The following is a 20,829-nucleotide window of genomic DNA, read 5'->3' as shown; positions in this document are numbered from 1 at the left end:
CGGCAAGTAAACATGTTGTCCTGAAATGTGATGTGCAAGTTGCAGGATACAGGGACAAGCATTTGAGTGAGTTTGACAAGACTGTGATGCCCAGACACCTGGATCGGAGTAGCTCCAAACTGCAGCCCTTGTGGGTTTGTGTTCCGGTTAGGTAGTAAGAAGTATCAATCAAAAGTGATCCAAGGACGGAGGAATGGAGAACTGGTGACAGTCACTGGTGATGATCATTGATGGATCATTGATGCACGTAGGGAGTGTTGGCTGGACCGTGTGGTTCGTTTCAACAAGCTGCCATGGCTCATATTTCAGAAGGAGTTACTGCTGTTTCTGCTTGAAAGCTGATATAATACACAATCTATCTCAGACCTTATTCCACTCGGGCATTTGTGGGATGTACTGGATAGGTGACTCCAGTTCATGAAATCGCCACCTCATAACTTGCAGGACACTATGAGAGTCTAGTAGAGTCTGTATCTCCATGGATGACACTGTTAAGATTGGTTGACCCGCACTGATGAAATCAGTTTTCATTGTCGCGTGACGAAAATCATGTCATTCTATTTTCTGCCTCATGTCGTCCGTCCGTTCTTGTCACAACCCTCCTGGTGAACTTGTCACTCTATGCATGAAAACCTGTTGTGTGATTGGTCTGAATTGCATGGGTGTGTCTATTTATGGGGAAAACAACATTACTCAACTCCAATGAGATGCAGTTTTGACTCTGTGATATGGCATGGCACATTGTCAGGTAGCACTAACCATCAGAACAGCGGATTTTCTGAGAGTAGATTTTTGAGGACCAATTGTTCGAAGCCGTGAGGAAGTACATACTGAAATATTAAACTCCCTCTGCTCAGTTTTGATCCGGTGCAACTGCCAAAGGTTTCACCGACGCCTTCCGTTCTCTTTTTTTTTTTTCTTGATTCTGTGAAAAACCAAAATCAGATTTTCCAGCCTGCCAATTATTATTTCCTCCTCCTCTGAACTTGTGAACTGGTAATAGTCATTCTTCTGCACCATGATCGCAGTGTTTACTGCTGTAAACCAAACATGACCAAACACCTTGGTGTGTTTTGTGGACCGTGAAGGATCTGTGTGGAAATGGCAGTTCAACTTCGGTCCAACCGATGCTGGTGGTCATAATTTTATGCCTAATTAGTATTTATGAACACGTGTCTATAAAGTTTTGATCTTTATCATCTTTAATTTGTGATCTTTCGTCCTTTTCATTCTTAGTTTTATCAATTTTCTCCATATACCTTGCTGTCCTTCCAAGCGTTACAGCAAAGGTCATGGATATTTACCCAGAGAGCAAACTGCCATCTCTAATTTAATCAATCGACAGCTTTAATGCTTTAGTACCTTCAGATGAAGCCCCCTCACCCTGATACATGTTAAACGCTCAGTTGGTGTGTGTGTGTGTGGAGGGGGTCTACATTTTCTGCAGTATTGACTAGATCTGGTTGATATTCTCTGGGCTTTTCCTCTCTCCTCTTCTAATCAGTGTTGAGGGAAAAAAAAGAAACAGACAGTACACTGATTGCCTCAGGGCCTACATCAGCACAGTGGTCTGCTGATAAGGCCTGGCCAGCAAAGGCCTCATGTTCCCCTGAGAGGGAATGTCATAGCACAAGTGAGAGCAGACCAAAGGACTCCAAGGTAAAGCAATCGCCTGTGATGTATTTTTTGCCTTTAGGACTTTGTTGAAAAGAAAAAAAAAAAGAAATTGAACAAGATGGGTCCTGATAAAATTTTTGACATCTGGACAAATCAAGTTTTAAAATTAAGTACAGTTGCACATAGATAACAAAGCTTTTCATTGAGTGAAGTGCAGGGTCTGTAATTCCTCACAATTAGTTACATTTTAATCAAATACAATATTTTCTATAAGTAAAGCCTTTTTGCTGCTAAGTTATTGGCAGCAGTAATTAGACATATGAGCTCATCAGCAAATATATTTTTTGTGTCTTATTTAGGTTCCTCAACCATCAGATTAATGCAAAGTGCTATTCAGCTGTGAAGTGTTCTCAGAAAGCGCTGATCATTCATGGAAGTTCTTCGAAAAAAAAAATCCTTCTTTACAAATGTGGACTGAGAAAACAGACATTAGTATTGGGGACGTTCTGCTGCTACATGTTCAGCATTAAGATGCTTTTTTAGGCTTGTTGTTTTCAGAAGCTGCTTCTGAATCAGATTTATAACCATACCAGAAACATATAGAGAAAAAAAAGAAAATGGCATTAATTATATTTATGGCATTTTATATAAAATGGTGAACATTTTATATAAACTTTTTAGCATGTTAAAATCTATGTACTTAATTAATATGAACGTGTTCAAGTACTGGCCCGTATGAACATGACTTTTTTACTTTTTATTACAAAAAGGATTATTGTTCTGTTTTATAGCAAAGATAAAGTGTCTCAAGTACTTAAAACTGGTTTACCTGCAGATGACAACATTTAATGTAATCTTTACATAAATTGCTAAGAATCTCTTTAGAGCTGTGCCTGTTCAAATGAATTTCTTCCGCCTCCTAAAGCTGATGCTCTGAAGCAAAGAAAGGTGGAACAAGATTCCTCCATAACAGTCTTAAAGACTGATTAAGTTGCACCAAAAGCTGATATTAATGTACACATAGCAGCAGGAATGCTTTCCTAAATCTGACAGATTTCATTGAGTTTCTTAGCTTTCTATGCATTTCCATGTCCTTTTTTCACGTGCCCTGTAGTTAATTCCTGTCATTAAAATACGTTAAATTCATTTGTGAACTAATTTATCTTTGACCTCTCTGTGTGTGTCGATTATATCAGCTGTTACTTCAAGGTATTTCTGCTAAAAGTAGCTCTAAAAGGTCATAAGGCTTTTCTAATTTTAACATACTTCTCTTAATTAGCTCAGTTTTCTGTGAACATGTGTGCTGTTGTGTATCTCAGTTCTCTTATTTTAGGCTTGCTAGGAATCAGAGCCTTTATCATTTTCTTATGTATTCAGTCTTTAAATCATAGGCTTTTTTTCTTCTTGACCTTCTTGTATGTTAACATTTATACTCAATGTTAGAGAAAATTACTCCCATTTCCTCAGTGGACACTAATCCAAATAATTCTAATGTGGATTATGAAGGTAATGTGTCACTAACAGCTGAGCTTCCAGTTAAGTCTACAACTGGAACGGAGCCATATATTTATTGGAAACTTAATGTGCATCCGTCTTTTCTTTCCTCATCCGTCTTCTCATAACTGCTTTGAAACAGCCGGCCTGAAATGCGACATAAAAATAACTGGCATCTTCTCGTTTTCACTGCCAGTTTTAATTGATTTACCTTTGGAAATTTATGATTATGCGTGGGAGAAACCGTAATAATATGTCCATCCGGAATGAGCATTGCGTCTTCTGCCAACAAATAGACTGGCAGCATCCTCAAAGCTCTCCCACTCGCTCTTTTCTTCTCTCTGCCAGCATCTGCAGCATGGTCAGCTCAAGCACTTCTATCTGCTATGGCAGTAATCATTGCTGAGCATTATGTCCATCTGGCATACAGGCAGCTCCTTAAACCGCATTGCAACATTACTCAGTGGTCACTTAATGAGAGCCAGACAGAGCAGCATTTCATTAGAGTTCAGTCTAGAAAAAATATCCAGCTTGGAAGTGACTTGTTCATTCCTCTTTAGCTCAATTACACCTCCAATCATGGTTCTCAAGTAACTGTCTTTGAGGGCTTATAAATGCACTATTCCAATGATTTTGAGCAAAACAGGGGCTTCGTTTATGAGGTTGTAACTTTAATGAAAAGAGTAATGACTCAGCAGTGAATCTAAGTTGCATTGTGGCGGTGCAGCAGTACGCACCAGTCACACTTTGCCGAGTACCTTGGTTTTGGTTTGAAGATTTCAGTTTGGTACAAGCAGAAAAAAATCTAGAAATACTTAATACTGGGTTTAGAACATTTATCCAGATATTTGATTGACACCGATGATTTTGACGATAGCCCTCAACAAAATGTAATGTTTGTCTCTGGTTTCTCAATCGGTGACTATGTCATATTTTTATGACCTTTTTGTGTTTTTATGATGCAAAGCACTTTGAACTGCCATGTTGCTGAAATGTGATAAATAAACTTGATTGATTGATTTCTACTAACTTTGCCTGTTTCAGCTCCATTAGGAAAATAATTGTCTATTTCCCAAGTAAGAGAGAATGAAAAAAAGACAGTGAATGTGAATACACCTTGATCCTGCTTTTGGATGCACTGATATGAAAATCTGGGCCGATACCTATATCGGATATTAATATTGCCGGTAAGGCCAATAACTAGGGCTGTCGCTATATGTAATAAAACAATCGCATGAAAAATCAAAACAAACTCAGTAATTTCTATTTGCCATGATTTATTGTTTTTCTCTCTCTTTCTACCAAAAAACATGACAAAAGTCTTCAGTCTGGTGATTTGGTCTCAAGTAGCAATTTTGTTGATGGACAGTTTTATTTACAGAGACTTCATAATTTAGCTTATTTTTTGTTGTTGTTGTTGTTTTGTTGATTTATTTTGGATATAAAAAACATCTTCCAGTTCCAGTGTTAGATACTCACTAGAATATAAAGTTTATAAATATTTGAGAAAATGTTCGGACTTTACTATGCCATTACCATTATATTACTGGAAAGTTGTCTCAAAACAACATTATCATTTGTCGCAACAACTTCTGGGACAAATTATTGTGCAGGAAAATGTATTGTGATAGGCCTAACAATAAAACCTTTGAAAAAAATTACCACATCACCGACTTCACTGCTTCTCTGCTTCAGTTTAACTTCCCACAATCCAGTGCTGCATCACTCTGATGTAAAACCCTTTGAGTGGCCACCATGCCTGGAACGACATTATATAAATTCAGTCCATTTTCGGTTCAATGTACATATTTACCATTGAACAAAAGCAAAAGACGGTGTGAAGATGCTGGCTGGAGTTGATAAGAGAGTGTTGTCATAAAGTGAAACAAGCGCTGTAGTGATATGAGTTGAAACTGAAATCAGCCAAGGAAGATGGCATTACTCCAAGAGCAATATAAAAAGACAGATCACAGCTTTTACACTGAGAGAAAAAGACTCTGCGATTTCTGTAAACATGTCATGATTTCTGATGAAACTGTAACTGAACTGTTTGGTTATTATAGGTCTGTCAGGAGGAACGAACCAAAATTACACTTTTAACAACACACTTGACCCAAGTCATTCAGTTCTACCTAATACTGAGGAAACGTATGTAAACTTCTGAATTTAAGGGAAGTTTCAATACATTAAGTAAAAAAAAAAAAGGGGGGGGGGGAAACTTATTATTGTGGCACTTAGCAAAGAATCAATCATTTTGGTAATTCTGGGTAATTCTCTTCTATTGAGACACGTCATGTCATATTAACCTGTGGTAATGAAATATTTCATAATTGCTTGTTGCATATTCACAAATGGCTCTGTTACATCTACTATCACATATAGTATCATTACAAGCTTGGAAAATAACACACCATATTTAAAAGCAGTAGATGAGTTATAATATAATATGATATATATTATAATACCTGGGTTTTTCATTAGTTTGGTGTTTTCTTTTTCATTGTGATTTTTGATATCTCATTCAGTTAGTTTTAATTAGTTTTCAGAGTGTGTTTTTGATACTTTTTATTAGTTGTTACTTAAATATTGTTTAGTTTTCATAGTTCTAGTAGTAGTTTTAGGTTTTTATACTCTGATTAATTTTTAGGTGCAGAATTCAAAAAGGTCAAAGTGTTGTGATTTCATTGCGTTGGTAATTAATACTCAACAGAACTTAACATTTTCAAAAATCTATTCAGTTTCTGTTAAACAACCAACCGTTTTCTCCCAACTTTTGCTGTCGCTATTTTTGCAGACTAGTGATAGCGCCACCAGGAGGAAGTTGGAATACTGTCATTTACTGACAGTTGACGTAAACGGCTGGTGTGAGGGGGAAAAAATCTATTTCACATCAGTTCAAAACACTAATAAATAGATTTATAAACACAAAAACAAAGGATATTATAATTTCAGCACATTTTAGTTAATTTTACAAATAAACATTATAGTTCCAGTTAGTTACAGTTTTTCCCCATTAATTACCGTTTAGGTTTATTTCAGTTAACGAAAATGTTTTCCCAAATTCAGTTTTGTTATTTTGCTAGTGTTATTTAACTGTAGCAATGTTGGTTATAACGTCCTGCATTGTATCATAACCAGTCACCTTAGTACTGGTGTTATTTTTTGAAAGTGTCTTTGTTTTCATTTTCAGTCGTGGCTCTCCTGGGTGAAAGCTGTGATCACTGTGATGCATCCTGTCACCTTAACGCATCTACTTGTGAATGTTTACTGTTATGATTCAGTATGTGTATATTTACCATTACACCCCAACTAAAAGCATAATTTGTCATGTTGAAAAACTATGCAAAAAAAAAAAGTCATTTTCAGGGAACTGTCCTAATGCATTATGGAACAGAAATCTGACAAATAAAAATGTAAAAAAACTTTAAAATGATAGCTCAATTTCCATCATTATTTTTATTAGAAGTTTTAATTAAATCATCATATTTTTAAGGCTTTATTTCAGTGTGAATATTAATGATTAGGTCCCCCAGCTTGTGTCATTTGAAAAGGCTGATGACTCAGCGATGAGAATCTGCTGACGTTTGGATCAGCATTACTTCCACCTGTTAACTAGCTGCCCTATAAACGGACCAAAACCGGCTAATTCTCCACCTGTATCTGGGTCTTTGCAGTTTACACAGCTGTAATTATGAGCCCTGCAGAGGTGACATCATTTTCTGTGCTGATTTTATTTTTTTTTTTAAACATTTCTTTCCCTTGATGGTGTCTTATTAAGAGCTGTTAGTGGCAGTTCTGGTGAGCGTCTCTGGTGACTCTCTCCTGCACCTGCTTTCCCTGTTTAACATTCATGAATAGTTAAAATTTGCAGCTTTTTGCTTCTGTGTCTCTTTGGGATCACCGCATACAAACAGTATGCAGTGATGGAAATGCATTTTTACTCGAGTAGAGCAAATAAAACTTGTTTTGTACAGTATAGATTTTTGGGGGTTTGAGAGAAGGACGAGATTTGTTGTGGTATTTCTTATAAGTGATCATAACATCCATTATTTTTGTGTCTTCTGTTGTTTTGTGTTTTGTTTAATATTTTCAGTTATTAAACAAACCAATCATCTTATTTTCTTCAAAGTAATGCAGTTATGATTTTCTACAGTTTCTCAGTTCGAAATACTTTATGAATTGTTTATTGACATGCTATATGCACTATACTTTTTGTGTAAAAAATTAGAAAAAAATTTTTAAAACACACTAATGTGTTGGTAAAAACATTGCTAAAGGGCTAATGGAGGAGCCATGTTGTGATGACTTCCTGAACTCAGAGTTTCAGAAAGAGCAGGAGTTTCTTAAAGAGACAGAGGCCCAGTTTCAATTAGCCGTAATGATTTTGCATTAACAACTGAAGGTAATATAGTTTCTTGCTTGTGGTATAAAATGATACTATGTGGCTGGAAAACACACAATACTGCCCCTTTAACTGATTGTTAAACCTTCACCAGTCACTTTGCAGAACCTTATTGAAATGAAAATTATCAAAAATATCTAGATAATTAATAATTGTTTTGCCTGTATGGTTACTTGGTGACCATGTGATGGACAAGATAGTCAACAAAAAGCATACAGGGAGGATTACAACATCGCCACTTGAAGTTGAAAAGTTAAAAGTGTGAGATTAAAAGTCCATAAAGTTCGCAATATCCCAATAGTATAATTGTTTTTTTATGTCTATGGTAGAGACAAATCTCATTTTAAAGACTCAATAAGGTATTAAATTGTATGTTTTTGTTTTTCCAGTGGGTGCCGGTCCTGTCCGATTTCAAGCACAGGGACACCGTTTGGGGCTTTGTATCAGGAGACCCCACCCATCCAGTGGTCCTGCATCTCGGCGACTACAACCTGGACGGCTTCCCTGATGCACTAGTGATCCTTCGCAACACCAGCGGCAGGTCAGAAGAGAAAACCTATCAGTGTTCTCAGTTTTCTGGTGAAAAATGAAGGTCCATGCTTCACATCATTCTTTACAAATAGACAATGCTGTAAAAAAATTTTAATCAGCTTTGACATTTGTACTGATTTAGTTTTTTAGTTGTGTTTAGCCATTTCAGATCATCAAAAATAATTTTTGCATATTTTCAACTCATTTATTAAAGGGGTAAAAAACTATACAAGAGACAGAAACCATTTGACAACATGAAGTAGACAAAAAGATCTAAAGAAGCAACGCATGATGCCTCGATCTAGGAACTGAGAAAAACAGATGAGAAACCAAACCAAACTATCAACAGTTTTCAGTCAGTCTAATGTGTTGGAGTCATTTGAACCATAGTGAGAACCATCAAATGGAGAAACTACTGACTGGTGAAACTTGAAGACTTTGAGGAAAATATTGTGTATCCTGCTAATAAAGACTTGCAGGCTGTTGCATTTGCCTTAAAAAAGTTGATTTAAAAACTTTGATGGTAAATGAATGGCCATCAGTTTGTTACCTTAAGCTTAAGCACACTTAGGTTATCTAACAGTTAGTCAGAAAAATGAAGGTTTGGAGTGGCTTAGTCAAAGTGCAAAGTGAGATGCTGTTTTGATCTTAATGCTAAAAAATCCTAAAACCTCATGCGGGGTCAGTGCGACCCTGCCAGACCATGCACAGGGTAAAAATTGTTTAAGGTGAACGTTTTGTCCTCCACTTCTCATGATGATAGAAAAAAAATGCAGAAAGAAAACCTAGAAATTGAGTCTGGGAAGGTGGGAGCTTGGGAAAAAAAAACTGTAGGAACCCAAACAACATGTAGTTTTTCACTTTGGCCTAGGTCAGTTTGGATAGCTGCACAAATCCAAATCATCCTCATTTTGATGTACGTCGTCTAATTCCTTATAATTTAATTTTGCCGTGAAATATTTCTCCCTTTGACAAGATAATTTTAGCTGCTGCAAACTGGGAACACAAAACGCCACGGATCAGAGCTTAATAAATCCAAATACATACTTAAGGAGCTTATGCAAATTGTTAAGGCTTCCGCAAATTACAAATGTTTCTGTTTTTATTTTACTTTCACAAAAATCATCCTGTTCAGGCTACGCGTATTGCACTGACTACTATGAAATGAATGTACTCGATCTAACAGTTCTTCTTCCTGTTAATTTTAGCGTCTCCTCTGGTTTTTACTTACAAACAGAGTCGTCATGTTGGTGTGTGTGCAAACAACAAGCGACTTAATTCCACAGATCGCTCGGAGATCAAACCCCAATCTCAGACTTGGGAGCAAAAACCAATTTCTCTCAATTTAATCTGAACAGAAAAGCAGGAGAACAGACAGCTAAGGTGAACTTGTTCGCTGACTTTTCTCAGCCCGATAAACCGGCCCTTTAAAGAATTCCTGCACCGCGCTCCGGCGCACGAGTGCCATGCGCATCAGGAACGGGACGTATGTATTTGTTGAAGGACTTATGTGGATTATCTGTCCTCAGAGATGAAGATAAGATAGTTGCAGGGGTCAGAGCCGTGATTGTCCATGCATACTGATTTCCGTGTAAGACAGAGAGTAATAGAGAGTGTGCCTGCTTGTGCTTATTACGCTAGAGATGGGATAAAGTTGAGCCGGAGCTAAAGACAAATACCTCTGGACCCCAGATTCTAAAACAGGCACTATATAATCACAAGTAAGTCGTGTTGAGCTTAACTTTTTGTGTTTGAAGAGGAGTTCCATCTCACTCGCTCTTATCCTAGCAGCTATTGCCTCTCTATTTTTCTATTTCCCTTTTTCCATTTGATTCTCATTTTAAGCCTGAGCTTTGAAATCTTGTGCTTGGAGCATCTTCATTGCAAAGCTTTGAATGGAATCATACTTCATCTATAGCATTGGATTACACAACATCAACATTCAAAGAAAGGACCGGAGGTCTGTCTGTTGTACATACAGAAGTGAAGCTTTATCACAAATTACTGTCTTAAAGCAGCAGTAGGTAGCTTTTATAAAAAATGTTTTTTATATATAAATGTTATTAAATTCAACCTGTACATGTGTCACTCTTGGTCGGAACTCAACACAAGATGTTCTTTTGGTGTAAATTAGTTTTGGTGTGACGGACATTTATGGCTACTTACCTCTGTAATGAGCACATAGACATCAACCTCTCCATCCTGGTCGTTTTATTGGCTCCATATGTCTGAAGGCCCTTCAAATTCTTCCCATTCAGCAAGTTGCTGTTACCTTTACATGTCTTTTAAGATGCTTTCTGAATATTTTAATATTCATAGGACAGGATAAAAGGATAAATTCTTGGATGAATGCATATAGTTCTGGATGTTCCCCCTCAAACTAAAAAACTCTGATATCAAGTCGCGTTTCACACTTTTCACTCACAACAACAATTTCCGTTCACAAACCTAGAATGTTTATATAGTTTCATCAGGTGATCTGATGTTTATTTTTTCTCTGCTGGGAAAATATCTGTTTTATTCTCACTTTGACGCTCATCATGCACGAAAGCTTTGCTCTATCTTTGATTGTTTTTTTTTCTCTCCTTCTTTGTCTGCCAAGAGGCTTTCAGCTAACCAAATATTTGGACCACCCATAACTGATCTATTTTAAGTCCCTCTTCTTCGTCTTTGTTTCTCTGTCTTTCACTCCTCCACTACATTACAGCTTTCTCTTTATCCTTTCAATTAGTTATTTATAGCTTATTTCAGATAAAAGTTCTGCCAGTTCACTTCACCTCCCAGCAAAAAATGAATACTGATTTAACTGTTCACAGCAGAAAAGCAGAGGGTGTGAGATGAAAGTAATCTACTGGAAACAATAGAACAATGAGCGGATGGACGCAGCGAGTGGAATAAATTAAACTAAAACTGAAATGTTGTCGAGGAGTGTGTAGGTCACCTTCTAGAGCTGCTCCGTTGTGTTTTTTCTTAAAGTTTAAGTTAAAAACTTAAACGTTTTTTGTGCTATTAAGAAATAAAACAACATTTTAAAGTTGTTGTTTTTTTCCCTGTTTTTCCCCTGTTAGTTTTAATACAGCTTATTTAAAGGTTTGACAGCATACTGTTAATGTGTCAACCACCTGGGACAAAAGAAAATCGGCTCTAGAACAGTTTCTTACTTACTTTCCGAAAAAATAAATAAATTAAAAAGCTACATAACAGTTTGGATTAAACAAGCTATCACCTAATTACAGTTGCATGGTGATGAAAAAGAAACTAAATCATACAAAGGAGAAAAACAGTCATTGAAGAATAAACTAGAGTAAATAATGAATAGTCGTTTTAAAATAATCCAAACGGCAAAAATGCTGTTAAATTGACAAATTTGATTAATTTGTGAAATAAAGTATTTCAGTCGGGGCTTAATATAATTTTCTGAATTATATTAAGAAAATATAATTTTCTTAATATAATTAAGAAAATTGATTTCAGTTGAAATCAAATTAATATGAACTTTACATTTTTTGTTTAAATAATATAGTCTAAACATTATATCACTTGTCTATCAAGATGGAAAGAACATTTAGAATCATGTTAATTTCAGAAATCAGTTCAAACATCCTCAAAAATGTTCCTAATTTTCAACAGGAATATAATAACATCAAGAAACACAATCAGCTTGTGAGATAAACCGAAAGTATTTCAAATGGCATGGCTCTATTTTATGACATGAAAACAGAATTATATCTTGTATTACCGCCACCTATGGTGTGCTTGTAAAACCTTTGTGCCGTCGCTTTCGATGTGTTAGGTTGGCTTTAGTCGTTTTGACCAAAAGTCAGTGATCCCCACTTTTTCCGCCATGAAACCAAAATCTGCAGAAACCGGCCTGAAAGTGTGAACTCCATGTATTTTCAAAACCTGTGAAGACTGTGAAAGTGCTGAGAGCTTAACAAGCCTCATAGCAACTCTTACCCTGAGATTATATAACACACAGGTGGACTATATTTGGTAAGGATGATGACTTGTAAAGGCGGACTGGATTTTATTTACTGTTAAATTCCAAGTAATTTTGGAAACCATGTAATCCTTTTCTTTCTTTGTCAAAATTATGAGCCACTTTGTGTTCTCCCAGAAAATCCTACTAAAATATACAGAGATTTATGGTTGCAACATGAAAAAAATGTGAAAAGTCTTAGGGGATATGAATACTTTTTACAAAGAGGCACCAAACTAATAACACAGCTTTTTTTTTTTTTTCATGTAATGTAATAGTTCACCTCTACATAAGAGACAAGTTCTGTGTCAGCGCTTCTGCAAAGGCTCATTAAGAACGACGGGGCAGACTGAAGATGTGGGTGAATCTGTATATTTGTGTCAGTATCGATGTGTTTCAGCGAAAGCTCTATACGACTCGTGTCCTGAGGATCCGCGTTATATCCAGGTCACAGAACAGACGGTGACTCTCTCTCTGCCTGTCTTGCTGCGTCTTGCACATGCAGGCAAACACGCTCAAACAGATGATCATCACAACAAATAGTACATGGCTGGTGAGAGGAAGCCTTGTAGATGTTTCTGTTTGCAGAAAAACAAGCACTGTGGGACGCTGGGGACGAGTGAACCGGCATAATGAAAGAGACATTGACACACACACACTGTGAGGTAAAGCGCTATAAAAGTAGATATTTTTTTTATTCTGCTTTTTCTCTTTTATGATTTTATCTGTTCGAGAATGTTTCACAAGATTCCTATGGATAAAACACAGTTCTTGACTGTGTAAATGTTGCAGCGTGACCACTTCAGTGGGCAGCTAGAGGCTAGAATTACAGAACCTATTATACACCCAGAACGCTGCTGGTCGCGTTTTCACTAAAACCAGGAGGATGGAGCACATCACCCCAGTTCTGAAGTCCTTACACTGGCTTTAAGGTTGCGTTCACACGAGCCATGTTTAGTCTGCTGTAATCAAACTCCAGTTCATTTGCCTGGAAAGACTGGTTCAGTTGGGGAGCTGTGAATGAGCAATCGAACTCTGATGTGGACCAAAAAGGTGAAGTTTGGTCAGCCTAAAAACCTAGGTTTTGGTCTGCAGTGAACTCTGGTGTGGTTGCAATTTTGGTTCCCAACTCGAGTCTACTGGACTATCAGGTGTGAAAACACCCTAAAATATTGTTGTTAGTTTATAAATCACAGAACGAAATCAACCTAACAGAGCTACTCCAACATGCTGCCACCAGGAGCACCACAGCTGATTATGGAAATAAATTAACAGTCAGAAATTGGGAAGAACATTTTTAAAGCATAACTTTTTCCATGCACTTTGTAAACTTCCATCATCATATTAAATAAGTGACGGTGTTTGACAAAGAGAGTCAACCTCCTTTAATGTAAGCATTAATGAGAGCAGACACACAAGCTCATTAAATTAGCAGCAGCTCCATATTCAGGAATATTCTCCAGAAAATTAAGAATACTCACTGTTAACTCCAGATACTTTCAGCTGGTAGCCATTAGCAGCGCTACACCGATGAGTGAATGTGACAGAGCAGTGTTACCAGACAGGCAGAGGACAGCCGCATCATGTTGCATGCATTATGCAACCGTCTGCCTCTGTATTACCAACAAAACCCTTTGACAAGTGTCAAAGGTACGGCTGGAGTTTGACGTGTGATTGGACAGAAGTCTCTACCAGCTGCCGCTCCAGTGCTGTTGGGGAACATCAGTAAATATTACACCACATCAACTACAGGTCACGCTTAAACCGCCTGTGTGCATCTGCTTGTGTGTGTGTGATATACGATCGGATACGTCAGTCAGCAGCCCTCATAGAATGGGATTATCCTCAGCTGCAATCATGTGGGGTTTTTTTCTTACTTCTCTGCATTGCACCACACACTGATTAAAGAGCAGTTTGAAAGTCTGATCTGCCTCAAGTGACTTGGATATAATCACATGTTCGCATGTGTCCTATGTGCACATCGGCTTATAACGCTGCAGCAAATGAAAACAACAGTCAGATCGTCATCCGGACAGCTTTCAGCTTTTAAAGACCCATAGTTGTTACGGTTTCATTACGATTTTTGATTAAAAAAAGAAAATGTCAATGTTGGAAGGATAGTGAACGAGGACATGGATGGAGCTAAATACGAGGCAACAGTAGAAGGAAACCTGTTGGTGATTAAAGTTTGGACTGGAGGTTCATTTTCAGCAAGCACGTCAGCAACCCACTAACATGCAGCTAACACTACAACTACAGCATCAGAGTTAAAGATGGATGTTTACAGACACACTTCATCCAGTCAGACTGAGCCTGAGCTGTTTCACAGCATAGAATAGAGGAGAAAAAAATCAGAGCGAGACCGAGTCCTAAATACGCTCTGTTATCTACTAAAGTTCACGGCACAAATTTCAGCTTTCTTATTGATAAACAAATTATGATTTTCCTACCACTTCACCATTATGTTTGATTCCATCCAAAACAAAAATAAAGTCGGTCTAAGTTTGTGGCTGGAACAGGCCATGATGCATGGCACCATATCTAGATGTTTAAGATTTATGTTTTCCACAGTTGTTGGCTGATGTCAATATTAATTTGGCCTTAGAATCACAATCGTAGTCAATGAACTAATTAGAACCAGCACGACATTGTTTGAATGAAGTTTATTAAATATGCAATCAATGCAATTCAATAATAGAAATCCATAGATAAGTTTCCACTTTATTGCAGTTTTTTCCCAATGGATTGAGGCCATGATAATGCAAAACATTTTTATTATTTATTTATTTGTTATAGATTACAGTACAAGGATGCATAACAAAGTCACATTGGTGAAAAGGGGGTAAAAATACTGCAGGGTAATGAATGAATGACCGCTTGTGTAAACAGTGATGGTGAACTGAAAGACATAACATTGACACTGTCATCAGCCTGTAAAGAATTCAAAATAACAAGGTAATAAACAGGTAATAGTTATGATAATAATAAATCAATACACTACCAGGTAAACAAATATGCAATGGATCAATTAATTCTGTTAAACAGAATTACATAGGATGAGAAAGGAAGAATAATACAGAAGAAATGAGAAATAAAACTTAAGAGATGAGATGAATTGCTTGTGTTTAACTGAGATCAATTCATAAATGAAAGTATATTTCATATTGTGAAGCACCTGCAAAATTATCTCCTCTACTAATCAATATCTGAGCTTTATGATTCAGAAAAAAAGACAGAAAATTGACAAATCTTTTCTTTCTATATTCATTTTTGGTATCTGGATTTCTGTCTGCTCAGAATAATTATTAGTCCAAATAGACATGTTTATGCAGATGGTGTATAGATGTACTTTGTGTCTGTGACCATGAGTTTTAACCACAAGTAGAGTAAAGTGTGCTGCTGGTAATAGGTACAGATGCTCAGAGCTGCTGATGTTTTTCCCCCCCAAAAAAAAGAGCTGATGCAGCAGATGAGCTCTTAATTGGCTTGGATCCTCTTTTTTTCTACAGTCAGCTCAGATTTATTTATTTATTTTTTTTTGTAACCAAATAGTATTAATTTTTACTTGCACGTCCATAAAATGGTGCTCTTAAAGGTTGTCCTAATGTGTTTGGGGGTCGGTAATGCTTCAGTTTCACCGACGCCATTTGTTTTTGAAGCAGAGCCGTTTTTATCATTAACAGACATAAAGGACAGAAGAACTGGTGATTCCACAATACAGTTTTTCAGCTTAGTGGAAAAATGTGAAAAACCCGGAATTGATTCAATGATTAAAAAAAAACATATTGTGTCTAGTTAATTTGGCTTCTTTGCTCGAAATATTTCTCACCAAACAGCACAATGTGTGAAAACTATTGGTCTATGTTAGGGATGCACAATTGGACGATATATTCCAATATACTCAAACTCATTTGGCCGATAACCGATACCAATACAATATTTTTTTTCCTGTACCTACTTATTGAAATTATATGACTTTCTCTACTGTGGAATTAAAATACTGCATTGTCTTTGTCAATTTAGCCTGTTACTAAATGCTAAAAATGAAGCTGAAAATAACACTTTCAACTTGCTTTATGTTTATTGTCAAATTTATTCATGACATTCGCTCTCCAAGACAACAACAACACGAAATAGTGCAAATTTGAGGTTGTGCTGAGCTGTAGGCATCATCACTGGTTTGTCATATAAAAACACGTTTTATGTTGGTAAGTTATATTGACGGAATGGCCGATATTAAATATTACAGCGAATATTGGCCAATACCAATACTATTCAGATATACTCCTACTTCATCTAGATGATTTATCAGATTATTCTGTTTTTGTGTGTGTAGTAGACACTTCATCCTGTCCTCTTTGTCTAACTTTCTCACTTCTGGTTACTGCTGCCTCCTCTGTGTAAATATTAAGCAAGCTGTCAAAGACTCCAGGTCCTAATTCCATTCAGACGTATCATTTTTCATTTATCCTAGAAATAACTCATAAGTCTGTGTTCTCCTTGTCCTTCCCCTGAACAGAGACAACCCTTATCTGTCAAAAACAGTTCATAGGTTATCAATCCAATCCATCAACTACTTGACATACTTGCTAAGTAATCAGCTTTTGGACATTCATTTGCTTTTTTCCCCTCCCCATTTTCCCCACTGTACAGGCAAACCCTAGTCTTCCAACAACAGCCACTAGAGATTCTCCCTTTTCAAAGCACTGCTGCCATTCAGCATAAACATAATGACTTTTTTTCTCACCCATTTACTTTAAAAACTAATTAAATCTTTCCTGTTAAGGCTTTAAAGGCCTCTTAGGGATTGAATGAGGGGGTCTGTGCATGCAAAAAGACAGAAGGGAAGACTGTCTTTATTTCATTATGTCGACAAGACAGATGTTGAATTGAAGAATGAAAACCGAGGTAAATAAAAGCCTCACCTCGGATGTTACAATCACATATGCTCTGATGTGTTGCTGAATTAGTCATTCCATAACATTTGTGCCTCCAACTGGAACATATTTAGAGTTGATATTCACTGACAATAAAAATAGAAGCTACAGAGTCCTGCATTGTAATGTGTTAGGGTGTATGTAATGTTATTTTTAATATTGATTAAATATAAAGACCGACACATTGTGTTGCATCATTTTTTGTTCAGCGGACTACAAGCCAATATACCCAAGTGGTGTGTGTAAACCCAAAATTCACCCTCACTGCTTCATAAGAATTGTAAGTGGGAACAGGGAGCTGCTTATAAAATCCACTAAGATACTGACGATTGTGAGCTACTCTATACAAGAATACATTTTAATAATGTTAATACAATGACAGAAAAGAAAGACAATCAGCAATGACGTCAATGTTTTAACCGTCCCTTAAATAAACAAAGCTTCTAATTTGAACACGACTGTATGATAAATGATTCGTGGAAAGACTTGAATATACTGAAAAATGTTTGTTTTTTTTCCCATCACAGTCCAGAGTTTCCTCCAGAAAACTTGCTAAGCCATTTATACATTTTTTGCACTTCAGTTATTTTATCCTAATTAAAGTGTTCAAAATTTATCCATGACTTCTCACTTCATTCGCTGAGGGTTTTATGGTGTAGACGGGTAAAGACAGGCGGTTGTTAGAGCGACCCGGTGAATAAAAAATAACACTTGATCTCAGTCACCCTATACTGACCATGCTATGTTGCCATTGTGGTTCTTACTAAAGAGACTCTTTAACCCGTCTTTGCTATCACTGTTACTGGTGTATATGTAAAAATAATAATAACCAAGCATTGCTTAGTCTGGCGGGTGCACAAGTGAAGCCTGGTGACCCACCAGGCTTATAATACGCTGGTGGAAACCATGTGCTCCAACAAACCAACATGTTATGATGGGATTGTTTGATGTTCGTACACCAATAACATTTGTTTTTCTGGGTCTTAACTCAAACTTTACCATGCTGTTCCATGTAAACATTTCATTGTCTCTCCATTGGTGTTTTCAGCATGAACATTTTAAAATAGCCTCTGCTCTCAGACGTTAGAGACTAACGATATTTTTTCTTTTTTGGGGTTTCAGGTTACAGTATTTATTTTATTAAAGTCAGCTTCTCAGTCTTCTACAGGAAGAACAGTGGGCACATAGCAACTGAAAAGTGAAACTTTTAAATTGGCCACTTTTTCAAACCTATAGGTTTCAATTTTACCACGCGCATTTATATAAGGATTTCCACATGAAAGTGATGCGACTTGTGTTGGAAATGGTCCAATACAAGTCAGGAAATAGGACAAAAACATGTGTGTGTTTCAAAAAAAAGAAACCTCAAACAGTTTTTTTATTTTATTCTTTTTAATTTTGTTATTGAGGAGGAGGTTTTTGAAGACTGATGATGGAAATGAACTAGGCTAAGTAGTGGAGTCAGACGGGAGCTATGTGGGCCGCTTTATACTTGGTTTACAGTTAGCATCCGCCCTGTTGAGAGTCTCTGCCGCTGCTTGGATGGCAGTTATAAATTGATTCACTTTTCCAGCCCATTGTTTCCATCCTTAACCTAATTCTCTATCCCTGTGTGCAATCAGAGTCTGCTCGCAGCTCACAGGCAACAAAATAAGAGTCTTGTAAATACAACAAAAAGTTTTTTTGTTTTTTTTTATATCAGACAACAAGCTGATAGTATCTTGCAGATTTGTTCCAGAGATAAAAAATAAACACTGTTGTAGGTTTTTAACAAAGTTGCCACTTAAATGGAAGCGGTGATGGTTTCATGCTGCAAACAGTGAAAGTTTAATTCCAACACTTCCTGCTTTTTGGACTTCTACAGTTTACAATTGAAATTATGCTTTTTCCTGCATCAGCATTGAAAGATTTTACTTGATTTTTGTACTAACAACAGTTCTGTACCACAAAGTAAGCTTAGCATTTTTTTGAGGGCCCTAAAGTATCCTTTAAATTCACTGGAGGTCACAGGCACGCACACAAATACGCTATTGATCCGTTGCCCTCAGGAAGAAAGCACATCCTGCTGGTCCCGGAGTGTTTGATGTGGAAATGGTCTGGTCCGGCTTTAAAAGAAGCCCTCACACCCCTTCGTCATAAAAGGAACGGTTTAAATGTCGCACCTTGCCCTCCGACAGGCTCCTCTGCAAACAAACGTGCATGCTGGCAGGAGCGTTAGCATCCCATGTAGCCCAGTATGCATGTAGCAGTATGAGGTGTGATGAAGCTATTTCTGGAATACAAAATGAGGTCACAGATGGAGACAGCTGAACTTAAGTGATTTCTGTTGTACCTCCCGATGCTACATGACAGCGTGTCACATGCACTGTATGCTCCGTGCAGCTGATTACTGGCGACGCCAAATCCCAGAGACCAGAACTGCTATTGTCCTGTACGATCCACCTTCAATTATCGTAGCTGTCTTTGCCGAGGTTCACGAATCAGTGCAGAGACAGGGAAAGCCTTGGAGAAATGTGGCACATCTGCACAGCCCACATTTAGACACATTTATGTGTAGAACTATTCAGGCTGTAGGTCAGGCTCGGTGTCTGACAGTTACAGAATAATGTTAACCCCGCCTGACAAGCCTCCCGTCCTCAGTTAAAGGATACATCTAATCTATTCTGTCTGTGCCTTTGCAGTAAACATGCTACACAAAATAACAAAACCAAACCAGTTTTATTTTGTATCCATGTTATAAGTAATAAAATATACAACGTCAAGGTTTAAAGACATCACCAATAACCTTAATGTTTAAAGCTGGAATATGTAACTTTTATTAAAAATATGTTTGTTTTGTTATGTTTTTTTACATATTTCCTGAAACTGTCAATATATTGTGACAGTATAACTTTAGAATCTATGAATAAAATTGACTTTATTTGCCTTCTCGTAAATACACTGCTCAGTAAAAACCAACTAATCCAATTCTGGAAGAGTGTATTAGCATTGTAAATCATACTTGTGTATGCGCTGCACAGAGAAACAACTTACCCTTGCTAGTAAAATGGTTATCTGCCATCATCGGTGGCCAAGCTAAGGAGCTGAACATTCACAGCTGGCTCCTTTGTGGAAAAAGTGTTATAGCCTGCAACCCTTTCTTTGGATGGATGCATGGACAGACAGTATAGCATACTCAGCTAGCATAGCATAGAAAGGCAGCAGAGATGGCAATACAGATAGTATCATTTAAAGGCTGTTTTACTTTCTCAGTTATAAATTATCTACTGACTTACTTTAATAAAACTACTGTAGGGTAATTACAGTAAATGTGTGCAATGCTACATAGAAAACATGTAATATGATATCACAGATGGAAATTAATGTTTTGAATGAATGGATGAATGATGGATGTAAGAAATTTCCAATGTAAGCATTTATATTTGATAATAGATGAATGATTTTTAAACTTAAGCAAAAATAATAATAATAATAATAATAAATCGCAATAGCCACTTTAATTGTTTAATTTTCTCTTTAAAATAAAATTTCTGTTCCATGGTTTTAAATCAGTGGTGCCCAGTCAGTCCTGAAGGACCGTCATCCTGCATGTTGTATTTTGTTTCCCCGGTTCAGCACACCTAAATCTAATGATGGTTAACATCTGTTGAAGCCTCTTGAAGAGGTAATTCAACCACTTAAAGCTGCTATGTTGGACCAGGGACATGTCTAATACCTGGAGGACTCTGACCCTTGAGGACCAGCTGAGCACACCCCTGCTTTCAATTACAACCCCTGGCAAAAAGTATGGAATCACCAGTCTTGGATGAGCACTCATTCAAACTTTTCATGCTGTAAAATAAACACAGATCATATACCGTTTGGCCCTT

At 37.0% G+C, this 20,829-nt stretch overlaps 1 protein-coding gene across 1 annotated transcript in view; it reads left to right on the top strand.

The window, feature by feature from the left end:
* Window positions 1–20,829, top strand: part of itfg1 (integrin alpha FG-GAP repeat containing 1) — a 181,951-nt gene that overhangs the window by 59,781 nt on the left and 101,341 nt on the right. The window contains exon 10 of the mRNA XM_015038579.1: window positions 7,903–8,054. Within this exon, the coding sequence (XP_014894065.1) occupies window positions 7,903–8,054 (152 nt within the window). The remainder of the gene's footprint in view (window positions 1–7,902; window positions 8,055–20,829) is intronic.

Source organism: Poecilia latipinna, unplaced genomic scaffold, assembly GCF_001443285.1.
Source record: "Poecilia latipinna isolate Pla-1442-1.1 unplaced genomic scaffold, P_latipinna-1.0 Scaffold446, whole genome shotgun sequence".
Lineage (NCBI taxonomy): Eukaryota > Metazoa > Chordata > Actinopteri > Cyprinodontiformes > Poeciliidae > Poecilia > Poecilia latipinna.
Note: the sequence above shows the minus strand (reverse complement) of the source record. Positions and strands in the feature narration are given on the sequence as shown.